Consider the following 15027-nt stretch of genomic DNA (forward strand, 5'->3'; position numbering starts at 1 on the left):
TTCATCCCTGTCACAACAATACCCTGCAATCCTGGTACCAATTCCTCTTTTAGTTAGGTTTCTATTGGTGAGATAAAAGCCATGACCAAAAGCAATTGTGAGCTAAGTATTTGTTTCAGCTTTCAACTTACAATATGTCACCTATGACAGGAATTCAAGGCGGGCACCCAGAGGCAGGGAATGAAACAGAGATCATGGAGGAAGACTGGCTATCACTTCCTCTCTAAGCTCATGATCAGCTTTACTTACCTTACTTATACTCCTGGACCACCTTCCCAAGAGTGCCACTACCCACAGTATGCTGGATCCTCACATAAGATTCTCTCTTCCTATGTGACCGAAACTTGTTCCAAATTCACAAAACTTTAGTATCATCACAGAAATGTAACCCTGACTGAAATAATGGTTTTCTCTTCTCGAGCACTGTTTCTCAATTTTGACTTCTCATATTAGTTATTATAGCATCCCTTTTGCCTTTTCAAATGATGGTCTTGCTTCTCATTTCACTGAAACAAAATCAACCATACACAAACTCTGATATGTGCCTATTATACAAAAGCAATTTCTCTATGATTACAGGCAAATGGAATTAAAATAGTAGGCATAATTTTAGACTTTTAAATTGTGTGTGTGTGTGTCCACAAAGGCTAAAAGACATCATATTCCCTGTGTTGCTGGATATGGGAATGGAGATCAGGTCCCCTGGTAGAAAAGAAAGTGATCTACCTGCTAAGCCATCTTTTTAGTGTTTATGGATTGTATTTGAAGCATTTGAACCCTTCTACAGAGTAAATAACATAATTTTAACAGCATATAACTAGAATTCAAGTCATCAAAATTATCTAGTAAAATATTTTATATAGATATCATTGATTAGTATAAATTGTTTTAAAAGCTGTCATGCCAAGACAACACTCAAGTTTGTGTTCTGATATGAAGTAATGTGTTAAGGAAATAGTAATTGAGATATCAGAGTGTCTTAGCTCATGTCCCATTGTTGTGAAGAGCCATCATGTCCACAGTAACTCTTACAAAGGAAAGCATTTAATTAGGGCTGACTTACAGTTCAGAGGTTTAGTCATCAAGATGGAAAGCATGACAGCATATGGGCAGACATGGTACTAGAGAAGTATCTTGGAGTTCTACATCTGGATCAGTAGTAACTGGATGAAAGACAGCTGCTGGGCTTGACTTGGTCATGTAAAATCTTAAAGACCACAACCAGTGACACACTTCCTCCAACAGGCCACGCCAACTCCAACAAGTCTACATGTCCTACTCCTTTCAAATAATGCCACTCCATATGAGCATAAGGGGAATTTTAACAAACCACCACACAGATTTTACAAGTTCTCTAAACCACTTTCCTCTTAACTATTCATAACCATAGGTCTAGAGTCTTTCCTCTCTTCCAAATTATTTCTCTATCTAAAAAAAGTTATTAATTCTGTTTTTAAAAATAACTCTTTGTTCCTATACCTTTCACTAAAACTATAGAACCATTTCTATACTGTACAGCAAATTTAATTTGTTCAAATTGTTGCTACACTCATGGCCTCTACCTTATTATCATATCTTAAGTTACTTTAATGAGCAACCTGTCTTGGACAGGTTGTTGATTGACATCTGTTGTTAAACCCAAGAAATTCTTAGTCCTTATTTTACATCACTAGTATCATAACCATATTTGCCATCAGCTGCATTTTTTCCTTCTAAACTATAAGTTAATTGGCTTTTCACAAAGAAAAGTCTATGACCTGGAAGGTGTTATGGGGATTTTCAAAGAGGTCCCAAGATAGAGCAATCATTTCCATTTCTATTTTCAAAAATTCCTTGGAAAATAATTCAGCAAGTGAAAAAATAGAATTTTTCTTTCACCAAGTATAACCCAAAACAAAACTTGAATAAAGATAATGAATATATTCAAAAAACAAACACAAACACCTCAAAAGAGCTCTGTTCTTAGAAAGCTCCCATTCCATTTTGGATTCTTTATATTGCTCAAAACTCATGTATGTTTTTCAGTATATATGCTTGGCTTCTTCTCCTTACATCTTAATTTCAATACCTCCCAAACATCTATCCTTATACATGTTTTTTTTCTGTTTACAATATGTTGTCCTTTTTTGTTTGTTTGTTTTATATACATGGCTTTAAATACATTTTTATTTTGGGGGTAGAAAAATGAGCCCTGGCTATTCTTCCAAGGACCCAGGTTCAACTTTTAGTACCAACATGGGTGCTAAACCATCTTCATGTTTCTTAAGGTACTGGGCATACTTGTAGGCACACAGACATATATAAAGATAATATACCTATACACATAAAATAATAATAATAACAAATTTATTTTAAAATACCTTGAAACTACCAAACTCAACTGAGCTCATTTTTGTGGATAATAAGCTGCTTATTGGTATTCTTACCTGTGATATGCTACAAAATGCCTGTTCTGAAGCACAAACACAATGTTCCTGTTTATCTTTCTACCCCCAAACTACCCAGCTTTAAACCTCCTCCTCTGACTTGATAAAGCACAGTCCTTCCAGATATCCTTTCTCTCCTGCACTGTACTCAGTTCTTACAAAATATCCAAAAATAGGCTGGACAGATTGCTCAGAGGTTAAAGTACTGTCATCCAAACAAGAGGGTTTGTCTTCAGATCCCTAGAACTCACTCATCTAAACAAGAGAATTTGGGTTCAGATCCCTAGAACCCACATAAGGGCTACATGGCATGGTGGCTTGTCCGTGATTCCAGCCTAAGAAGACAGCTATGGGAACATCGCTATAGTCACAATCATGACTTTCAGGATTTCTGAGAGATTCAGAACAAAGTGGAAGAGCAGTTGAAGAAAATTCCTGACATTTTGTTATACACACATAAACACACACACAAACACACACACATAAACACACATACAAACACACACACAGACTCATACACACATACATAAGAGAAAAATGAAGAAAAAATAAATCCACAATAAATTTTTTTTTTTCTCAAGAGCTCCATCATGTTCATACGATCTGGGCTGTCATCATTTCCCATCAGAGCTGTTTCAGAGCTATGTGTTCTTTGGTTTCCTCCATACCTCCCTTCAGTCATTTCTTATCCTAGCAGCCACAAAACTTTTATAGTGATAGGCTGAGCAATGCCATTCCTCTGCTCAGAACTTTCTTGTGGTTCCTTCCCTTACTCAAGGAAAATAAAAATGCACCAATAACATTTAAGTGCCAGAAAGATCTCCAGCCATCTCTCCAGTGAAACTGTATGCTTACCCTCTAGAAAAGCAGCTCTGGGTGCTATTTCTGGATGTTTCAGGAAATAAGTTGAAAATCTCTTTGAAAAAGCCCGATCACTTACCATCACATCTTATTTTTTAACGTCTTCAACTCTTCAACCACAGCATTTCCTTTTGTGTAAGACACATGCTTGCCAATCTAATACAGTGACCCACAACCTTCCTTCCTCTCTACACCTCTACTTCCCACTGTAGTGTTCACCCTCTTACAAATAATTTGTGTATTTGTTTTTATAATGTCAGTCTCATCATACAAACAAAAAAAAACTCACTGATAGAAGGGATTTTGTCTATTTTCTTCACTGTTATATCTCCAATGCCTTTGAACAACCAATATATACAGTGGATATACATTGAGCAATGTTATCATGAACAAAATTATAGAAATTATTTTGCCTAGTAAATAAAGAGTACAGAACATAAAACCTTGGAAAGGCAAATGCTGAACTTGCTGGAATGGAGCACCCAATCGTCAGAGTGAAGGCTAGTTTAACTTTTCTGTTAGTTTCTTTTAAGCAGCAAAGTAGACTATCAGTGGGAGCAAGGATATCAGAGGATGAGTCTCAATTGACCAAAATAGCTCTACTTAGGATCAGAAAGTTCAACGCTGCAGAAGCAGTGCTATTGCTGTGCTGTTTCTTTTTCCCAAGAAAAATCCATTTGTAACACGGAGCCCTCCAGAGATTTGTCACCATTTACCAGGCTTCAATCCAAAGAGTGTCAAGACTGACCCAGCCAATTTCCAGGGTCATGCAGCCTTCGCTTTTATCACTTATGAAAACAGAAGACAATTTCAGCCCTGGAAAACACAGTGGAAAATCAATGATTCTAGGCTCATTTTCAAAGATGACAATATGGTCTCAAGCCCTTATTAAAAGGAGAAGCAGATAATGGGATCTATTTTCCTAGCACCAGAGTCGCTCCCCCGAAGCTGTGTATATGAGACAACAAATCAATGCTTTAAGTCAACAAGACACTCTTGAATATCCACACTCTCCTCACTGAGAGTGTATTCATTTATGCTGTCACCACTCCACCAATTTCCTTTTTGACATTCTGCTTTTAAGCAAAAATGTGATTTATTTTTTAACAGCTGTGTTTTTAAAAGAAATTTTACTACCTCAGTGCAATGCATACAACAATATTCCAAGAATTTTGGGTGTGAAATAACCCTAATCATATCCCATGTTGTTTCATGAATATGGACAGAGTGTTAGAATTATGGGGATAAGTCATGTGTCCAGCCTTTCCTTCATTATTTAGAAACTTGAATTCATTGTTGAAACTTTTCCCAGCTTCTGAGAGATCCAGAAAATTCTGGATGACCATGAGAAGAGTTTTCTCCCTATAGTCCATTACAGTGTGTCAAGCTTTCAGAAAAGTATATACTAAAAGATTCTTGCAAAGTGAAGCTCAAGAGGGTGGCTTATGCTCGCCTGTGCCTGTCTGGCTTCTTTGTGTTATCTAGAGATCGCTTTGTCCTTTTATTAGGATGGCTTCAGATTATCCCAGAAAAACGGTGCAAAATCATCAGAACCAATACATCTCAGTGCCTTTCAATCTATCTTCCTTCATCATGCTATTTCCAGAATCTGAGAGGTTTTATGATAACACTTCTACCATAAAAGGTTCTATGAAACTGAACAGCAATTATTACTGACCAGAGTAATGAAAGGACAATTTGCAATAGTTGATGCACGATGTAAGGCTTTATTGAAGTAATGATGCCCTAAGATTGCTGTGAAGGCAGAGATTTGTTTAATTACAAGTCCTGAAAAGAAGGAAAGGAAAGGAAACACACAATTTGACAGAGAGAATGTCTGGGATGAGAGGGGGCTTGTCACTGTGTGGGTGGAGAATATTATTTTTATTTCTTTGTTTTAATATTATATTATAAGAAAAAAGTTTTCCCCTTCGGTTTCCTCCTTCCAAACTCTCCCATATACCTCTCCCTACTCTCCTTCAGATTCGTGGGTTTTCTTCACTAATCCTTACTGCATGCATGTGTACATCTATATGTATATTAGTGTGTGTGTGTGTGTCCTGTTCAGTCTATATAATGTCACTTGTAGGCATTTTTTTAAAGGTTGTCAATTTGGCACTGTAAAATCAATTGGTATGTTCTTCCTTTGGCAGGACCACCTCTCATGGTCCCAGCTCTTCTGAGTTGTTCATACTTCTTTGTGTAGGGCTGTGGTCTCCTGCCCATTTCCTGTCTATTTTGGGATGTCCTTTAATGTTGTCCTTGTTTAGTATGTAAGTTATCTGATAGGTGAAATAGAAGAAGAGGTATCTTTAATGAGCAGAGAGGGTGGTAAATGAAGAAGAAAGAGGGCACTATATAATCACACTAGATATGTTTGATAAGGTCACATGGAATCATACTAACAACTATTTACCTAAAAAAGAAAAAAGTATAATACACATAATATACATATTACGTATGTATAAATACACATACATAACGTCAGTGCACCCTCCAAGGGACAAAGAGCACCTACAAAACCCCATTACCCACCATGAGCAGCCCTCTTTCACAGTTGTTTTAGCCTTTGACTGAAGTAGTCATACAGCACAAAATGACTTTGCAGGGAGAAAATAAGATTCTGCAGCTTCATTCCCATTTACCTCTTATCTGTTGTCCCAATTTTTCATTTTCTAAACTCAAGTGAATACAAGAAAGTCAGAGAACCAGTGAAATATCCCACACCTTCTGTGGAAAAGGAAAGCGACACCAGTAAAATACAAATCACTATCATTTCTGATTTCATAGTCTTCCATTCTGAAACTAACAAGAATTGACACTTTTTAAATTTTTTTTATCTATTTGTGTAAACTTCCTGTCTTCTTTTATATTTAGTTGCTGTGCTTGCCTAAAGATTATTTTTTTTTATTTGTATTTGGAAAAGTTGATATATTCCCTGAAATGACCTATGTGTCTTAAGTGTATATAAACACTTAAATGGTTTATGTATTACACATATTCACTTATTTATATCTGTCATTTAATTCTTTAATATTTTCAGGTTAATTTATAGATGAGGAGACCAAGGCACAGAAATGTCATGTGAGCCCCTCAGGCTCACACAACAACAAAACCACAATTGAACTTTAGTTACCTGCCTTGAGTTCCTTGACACTCTAGGACACTATTTAGAACAGCAAATACCTTATTGTCCTGACACAATTCCTTGCAATATTTTGGGTTGCAGTAGTGATTAGAAGAAAAAAATCTACAAGCACAAAAATTTCTGAGTCTATTAGATGACATATTGAAAATAAAATGTAGTAGAGACTGCATGGAAGGAAGCTTGTAATACCCCCAAATTAATCTAAACAAATAATCTAGAATAAGGGGATGATGACAATGAAAACACAAAAGGGGCTTAATTTCTGATGTCTGAAAGGCACCCCGAGGTAAATTTCTACTGCTAGATATGTTTATTGCTTCATTGAAGCTAATGTTAGTTGGAAATAAATTTTAACCATAATGGATTTTTGTGTCAAAGGTATCATTTTTTCCAGAAACAAAATATCTGCAAGTTGAAAAGATAATAATAGTTTTTAAAGTCAAATGTTCATAGACCAAATTCCACAAGAGTTAGGATACATTTATCTATTTTTTTCCAGCAGTTGTCTATAGTTTTCAAACTGCAGTACAGATGTTACTTATGTCCAGTGAATGCCTAAAATTTAATAAAACACTTGACACAAATCAGGAACTCAAAAGTGATTATTTTTAGTGTAGAAGAATTGAATTTTTTGTTTGTTGTTTTAGTGTTAGAAATGGGGTCTTAGTGTAACTCGTTCTGGCCTGTAACTTGTTATATAGCAAAGTATAAGCTTGAATGAATGAGCCTCCCGCCTCTGCTTCCATAGCGCTGGGTTTATTGCTACATACCACCAAGCCTAGAAAAATCTAAATCTAGTTATTTGGATGTGTCTCTAGTTTTTATCATTTAAATCACCAGTAGTCTCCTATTCACTTACTGTATCCTGCAGGCTACCGAATATATAAGATCCAGCCATTTTATGCATGTATAACATTATATATATATGTGTGTGTGTGTGTGTGCAATCTCTCCTCCCACACTCTTTACAGACATATAAAATATTCATATATATATATATATATTTACTCAAGTAAATAGATGTTTACCAATATTAACCATCTAAATTAAACATAAATATAAATTAATAAAAGTAAACATTGTACAGTTCTTTATTTTTCTCATGTTTTCTCGTGGATTCAAAACATTAGATACCTTACCTCAATCTGTTAAACCTGTTCTGTGTATTAGAATATGCAAACCCAGCTCTTCCCATCCGGTTTCCAATTTAAAAACATCATGCTATTTTTAACAAGGAGAGTTTCTACTCAGTGCCTTGAGGGTTTTCATAAACTCTTTAAGGGCAGAGGGGCAGATTGTCAGCTGAACTTCTCAGGACTCAAGGAGTCATAGAGAACTCGTCCTCCTGGGGCTCCTATTTCTCAGACCACTAGAACTAAGTCACAAGCAGTGGGCTTCCTATTGCACCCAAACTGCCAGGAGGTTGTCTTGTTTTCAAGATCTTACTTTCCAACAAGAACTTAACCTTTGCTTCCTGCAGCCCTCTAGAAGCAGTCCTGAGCACTCCTAATTGGCTGAAACTCATTTGCATTAAAAAGTGCTAGCAGCAAAGGAGATTTTTTTTAAATGGCAATTTTTACTTCATATAACTTTTCCAAGGGGGAAGAAATGGAGAAGAGTTGTGCTTCCAAACTATGTATTCGAATCAAATCTATTAGGTCACTGGAAAAGCTGACACTGGGAAAGCCAAAGAATTTACTGACTGTAGAGAACCTGGGTGTGATTCCAGCACTCACACTTGCTACCATGAAAATGCCCTACACTTTCTCATAGCCACACTTTTCACACTTTTGGAATGTCTCCAGTTCTCATAACAGGATTATCATTAGGGTCACATCAGGAATGAACTGAAAAACACCTAAGAGATACCGGGCACCCATCCTTTGCCAGGAATACATGACCTATGGGGATAATTTTAAAAGTGCCTTCATTGGTGGACTGAGAAGCCAATGATAATGACACCGGGTTTTGATTCTACTGCATGTACTGGCTTTTTGGGAGCCAGTCTGTTTGGATGCACACCTTCCTAGACCTGGATGGAGTGGGGAGGGCCTTGGACTTCCCACAAGGCAGGGCACCCTGACTTCTCTTAGGACTGGAGAAGGAGGGAAAGGGAGAGTGGGGGAAATGGGGGAAATGGGGAGATGGGAGGAGGCAGAAATTTTTAATAAATTTTCTAAAAAGTGTCTTCATTTCAGTTGCTGTTGCCACTCTGGCACTAAATGCATTTTATTATATGCTGCTTTTTAAAAATGATCTGAATGCATATATCAACAATTTAAACCATTGTCTCACTACCACCCCTACAAGAAATGGTAATTTAACTGGAAAAACATGATCACGCCAAAGTCCTGTGAAGTATGTCATTCTGAAAGGCCATTGAAATGATGTCACTTTTTAAAGCCTGTGCACACAGTTGCTTATTAGCAGATTACATGTTTTTGCTGCCCATTATCTCATATTTTCTTCATCTTGCATGATTTTCTAATAAACAATAAAAGCTATACTTGAATTTTGTTTTCTCAAATATCATTTATGCCTTTCTTATAGAGTCTGAGTGTTTTCAATATTTACATGGAGAAGCCTTCCCAAGTCTGTAATTTTATTGTGTAAATATGATGCCTAGTTTATGTTGTAGTTGACCAACTCTCTGTGAATTGGATTTTAAGCTGTGGACAGTTAAGAATGAAGCTTTCTAGTTCAGTAAGCCCCTTGATAACAGGCAAAGAGTTACTAGGGAATTACTTTTCAGTTTCCGTTATCATTTTGATTGAAAAAGTGTAAACTCACAATTACCTAGTGTGATTTACTATTTTGATTGAGCTCTAGTTGCCCCTGCAATAGGATGACCTTACAGATAGTATTGCATTGAGCCCCCAGAAATCAATAAGTATAATAAAGTCTTTTTTTTACTGACCCTTCCTCACTACTCACTGAGTCAATTGCTTTTTCCTCCTGATTTTTCATGAAAAGTTCCACAATTCCCTTTACTATATATCAAAAATGAAATGGGTTTTTCTGTAAGATGAATATATTGTTTGTTATTTCAATTCTCTTTACACTCTGCTTTTTTTACACAGATGTTTCTATGACTCTGTCATGTTTATCAAACAGCTAAGGCCTCACATTTGGAACAAAGCATCACACCATAGTACATTGACCCAGAAATTTTATTATTAATGTATATTAGGATTCCCACACTGTTGATTTGTCCTTTGCTAAATTATAGGAGACTTGGAAATCCTTTGTATAAAGCAGTTGCAAGAATAACAACATAGTAGAAGGAAAATTTCCCTTTCTTGTAAGTCAGGAATACCTTCCCAGGCAAAAGATCCATATCAATTCTATTTACACGTCAAAGGGGTTTAAACACCCTCCTGCCTAAATTTCTCTCTTGAGGAAGTACATCTCAGTTTCATTGGAAATGTGATGGCGTGATGGACACCTTGTTTTCTGGGTGATCATTCATCTTCATTACAACTTAACCATTTACCTGGCAGCAGACCAGATGAAAAAGAATTAAGGCTGATAGTGGTTCAGTAAAGGACCCTGCAATGTGTCCAGGCTACACAGCTGCAACCTCTTTGGTCAGCTCCCAGGTACTACTCTTACTGGCATTTTCCAACTTTGTCCCGCACAGAAAACACAGTTGTTAGTGTCAGGATTTAGCTCAGTAATATAATGCTTACTTAGCATTAAGGAGGAATGAGATTCAATTTCTAATAGCACAGAGTAAGGAGGAGAGGAGAGGAGGGAATGGGAAAGGAGGGGAAGGAAAGGGAGGGGAGAGGACCAGAGGGGAGAAGAAAGGAGGAGAAGAGAGGAGAATAGAGGAAAGGAGAGAGGCTCTTGTAAGAAATATATTTCTTTACTAGTACTAAGAAACCAGATTTCCCTCGTGTCTATGAAAAGGCTGTAGCTCATTTTACAGCATTGATTTCATAGTTCAGTATTTCTATAAGAGTTATTTATTATAATAGATGTTAGAAAACAGTCTTGATGAAAAGGAGCTGAATTTGGCTACACAGAAAGGGTCATTCCATGAAAGGAAACTGATAGTGACATGAACTATTTAGTGCCCATCTTTGGGGCTACTGTAGTAGCATCTGGGCGAAGAACTGAAGATATGTGATCCACTTACTGCTTGCTTCTCATCCAAGACTGAATTCTTTCCCTGTGCTGTGTGCCTAGAATAGACAACATAAACAGCAATTGACAACAATTTTGTGCTTAGTTCATTGATTCAATCAACTTTTATATCTGACTGGGTATCTTCATTTATAACCTCAATTGATGAGATTTAGCCCTACATAGAAACTTTATGAATCAGATAAGCACTTAAAGGGAAAGTTATAAAAGAAGTAGAAATGAGAAAACCACATGTCTATTTCATACAACTAGAAATACAATACAATAACAGAGAATGTTTTCAAAGTCTTGCTTTAAATGTGTATTTGTAGTGATTTAGAGTTGACTGTTTACCAAACTACCTCACAAAACGTTTTATGACTTGTAGAATAAATTAATTTCTGAAGTTTATGACAAAGGGGGAGATCTTAACTTTTACCGTCCCTTTACCTCCTTACCTGGACTGTAACTCTTCCTTACTGTCTGTTTTGTTACCTGTTTTCATCTAACTTTACCATAGAAATAAATTGTCAGCATATAACTTTGATCCTGGCATTCCACTAGTTCCTTATTGAACTGAGTAACGCATCTTAATACTACAAACACAGCAGAATGAAATCCTATTAAATCCAAACCAAAAAAAACAGAAGTTCTCAGTATTTTATGTTAATATTTACATGGCTGCTGTGCTTCAATACCACACACTCACTCTCTCTCCCTTCCTCTCTCCTCTCTCTCTCTCTCTCTCTCTCTCTCTCTCACACACACACACACACACACACACACACACACACACACACACACTGTCTTCTTCCATTTTTCTATGTTTTTTATGTTAGGTAATTTTTCAAGTTACAGATTTTTATTTTTTGCATCATCTGCCTAACAAAGGACAAAATTCAATTCCTATTTGTAGCTAAAAATTTTCTCCCAGGGGAGAAATAAACAATGCCCATCCCTTCTCCTGAGGTTCCACTGACAAACAAAGGCATGATTCTGCCAGTTTACTATAGGAAGCCAATGAGTTTTCTGGGGACCCTAACTGATGTGGGATTCCCCTCTGTATGCTGTGAATACCATTGGTTAATAAGTAAGTTGCTTTGGGCCTATTGCACTTCAGAATATGGCAAAGCAGGAATTCCAAGCAGAGCGAGGAGGAGAGAATAGGCAGAGTCAGAGAGAAGCCATGTAGCCACCACAGGAGACAGACGCTGGACAGAACCTTACTGGTAGGCCATGACCTTATCAAGATGCACAGATTAATAGAAATGAGTTAATTTAAGATGTAAAAGCTAGCTAGAAATATGCATAAACTAATATACCAAGCAGTGTTTTAATTAATACAGTTTCTGTGTGATCATTTCCGGTCAGGGTAGCCGGGAAATAAATGAGCAGTCTCCATTTACAAATTGGTACACAATGTGGGGTGTTCCCATAGCACCTAACAGAACAGGTGAGGGTTCCTGACAGGAATGCAGGTTTTCCTTTCCCAACAGGTAACATGTGAAAAACCTTATTCAATAAGGGTGAAAGACTTCACCTCGTGATTCATACATGGTGCTTCAATCTTCCCTGTCCTATATATACCTTATCCCTTCTGGAGGAAGTCATATGCAATTGATGCAGAGTTTCATAAAACAGGTAGTTGGGAGAAAATGGAGACATGAAAATTGCATGCCCTTTCCTAAGCTGGTATTCAGGATATAAAATATCAGCAGGCCCAACTGGGGTGATTTTTTGCAGGGGGAACACATGAATACCCCAAGATGGTGCTTGTGTAGCTTAGAATACAAGCACTAACAACAATACCATCCTCTCAAACTCACAGCATTTAAACTTCAGACTTAATTTTATACACAGAACAAACCCAAAGTATATACTTCATTCATTACAGTAGCAACAAATGTCTATGAAGCTGATGAACTGAAGAAAGAGTAAAAGTTCCGTCTTCCTATTGCTAAATATCCTCTTTTTAATGGGGATTTCAATATATATGCCAAATACATATGAAGATTTTTAATTCACCCAATTGCCCCCACTCCATGATGGTGTTCTTTTCTTTTAGGAACATGGAATACCGACCAACCTGGGCTACGCAGTGGCCCCGCATCACTCAGGGGTCTACCCAGTTCATATTCAGCTGTATGCAGCATGGAAGAAGGTCTGGGGTATTCAGGTCACCAGCACTGAAGAGTATCCACATCTGAAACCTGCAAGATACCGGAAGGGCTTCATTCACAATAGCATCATGGTGAGTGCATACTCTGTGTCTAAAAGGCCTTGATACCTGTGTTAAAGGGAAGGGATCACCATTCTATCTGATAACGGAGCACAGAACTTCTTTTACTCAACCATTCTATTTGACAACAGGATTATTTCCTATGGTGTGGAGTAATTTTACTGAGTGTATAACAATCTGGAAATAATGGGAATGAGTTTTGCATAGATTATCTATTAATATTTTCAAATTGAAAACTGATCTGGGCCTCCTTTGCTTCTCCTGAGGAATTCTTCAGTACTGCTTGTTTGCATGATTTTACAAAGAGTTAAAGGAAGGCTGCTGCTCTATGGATCAAGAAAACAACAACTCTCCAATCACTTCAGTACTAACAGTGAAAAGGGAACAATACCACTTGAAAGCTAAATCTTTCTGTCAAGCATATTTTGACTTTCAGGCATTCAGAGTAACTTAGGGTGCTGTTTATTTTCCTTTTCTTTTTCTTGCAAATTGAAGGGAAAAGTGGTATGTACTTCCTTTCCATGTGTATTAGCTAAAAAAAAAAATACTCAAGCTTAAGAATGATATCTCCATTGTGATAAATGAGAGTAAAATCACATGAATTTGAGCTGGAAGTTTAACGTATTCATTGGGGGAAAGGGGGACACCATTCCCATAGCTCTAATAAAGTCAGTTTTATCCAGTTTCAGTATCTTTGAAATTGTTACCACCATTAACTCTCAAGACCACAGCATTAGTTAACAACTTTCTTTCTGTTTAGTATTGATACTAACCCACAGTATCGTTCATATTGTGACTAGGTCTGTCTATTCTTACATCTAATCTCCATGTAAAAAGAAGAGACAGGAATATATAGCTACCCAGAGTTGGAACTCATTTTATCACAGGGCTTTAATCATCTCATTGTTAGAATATAGCACCAGTGCACCAAAGAACAAAGAATGATACCTAAAATCATTGATACTGTATACAGTGCAGTTGAAGTCTACAGAAATCAGGAAATATAAAAATAATTATTCACATACATTTAAAATCAGAGAAAGTATCAAGAGTCTTTCATTGTGTGATCACCCAACATGTCACAAAGGAAATCATTCTTTTAGCCAAGACTACATACTTTCATTTACCTTGAATTTAACTATGAAAGTTAAATGAAGAATAAATGCCATCATAGCTTTCTTGTGTAATTGGGTGCATTTTCTATTAGACTATAAATACTTTATTATTCAAAATTGATTTAGAGTCGATTTGCTTATTTGTTTTGTCTGTTGAACATCCAGAGCTAAAGCAAATTCAACACAAAAATATTGCAGAAACAGTCATTAAATAGTTCAACTACTAGTGAGAACTTTAAAGTCAGGGCAGCATACAGACAAAACAAGGCAGAGATGGTCAGAAAAATTGACTTTGAATCCCTAACCCTGCATATTCTGCAAGACTGTCAGAAGGAGATGAGGGGCTTAATTAGATCAGAAGAATAACATTGGTAGCTGTCTGAATCAAATGAAGTCTAAGATATTTTTTTATTCCTTAACCTAAGTCAGGCAGTAGTTTAGGTTTATAGAACTAAATTAACTGTGTACATATTCTAAATTCCAAATTGTGTTCTTTGATTCAGTTACTACACTGACATTTACAAAATTAAATCAACATAAACCCTTGGTTACAGTAAGACACCAGGAACTCTTTGCTGACTGTGAAATTATAGGAGTGCTAACAGTTCCTAGCTAAATCTTACCAATGTGTTGCCTTTCCCTCTTTGTCATCAGGTCCTCCCTCGACAGACCTGTGGGCTGTTCACACACACTATTTTCTACAAGGAGTATCCAGGAGGACCCCAAGAATTGGATAAAAGTATCAAGGGAGGTGAACTTTTCCTCACAATCCTGCTAAACCCAGTATGTGTTCTACTTGTACATTTTATAGTGGCATCAGTATTGTCAAAATAAGTCGCATTTTAAAATCTAAATCATGAGGACTTTTTTTTTTCAAACAGGCATTTCACTTCTATTTTAATAAATAAAGCTTGCCTGAAGATCAGAGAGTAAAACAGTCATACTGGTGAGCCTTACAGACCAGGTAGTGGTAATACACACCTTTAATTCCTGTAGCTACACTAGTTGTCTTAGAAACCGGGTGGTACATGTGTTTAATCCCAGCACTAGAGAGGATTATAAAATGAGAGGCAACAGCTCTCAGGCACAGTATCATTCTGAGATTCCTGG

At 36.8% G+C, this 15027-nt stretch overlaps 1 protein-coding gene across 2 annotated transcripts in view; it reads left to right on the top strand.

Annotated features, from left to right (window-relative positions):
• The window catches only part of Ndst4 (N-deacetylase and N-sulfotransferase 4), a 270123-nt gene that overhangs the window by 145038 nt on the left and 110058 nt on the right, over positions 1–15027 (top strand). For both annotated transcript variants that reach the window (XM_057793295.1, XM_057793296.1), the window contains exons 5-6: positions 12629–12814; positions 14572–14700. In XM_057793295.1, coding sequence (XP_057649278.1) covers positions 12629–12814; positions 14572–14700 — 315 coding nt within the window. The remainder of the gene's footprint in view (positions 1–12628; positions 12815–14571; positions 14701–15027) is intronic.

Source organism: Chionomys nivalis, chromosome 18 (assembly GCF_950005125.1).
Source record: "Chionomys nivalis chromosome 18, mChiNiv1.1, whole genome shotgun sequence".
NCBI classification, from domain to species: Eukaryota; Metazoa; Chordata; class Mammalia; order Rodentia; family Cricetidae; genus Chionomys; species Chionomys nivalis.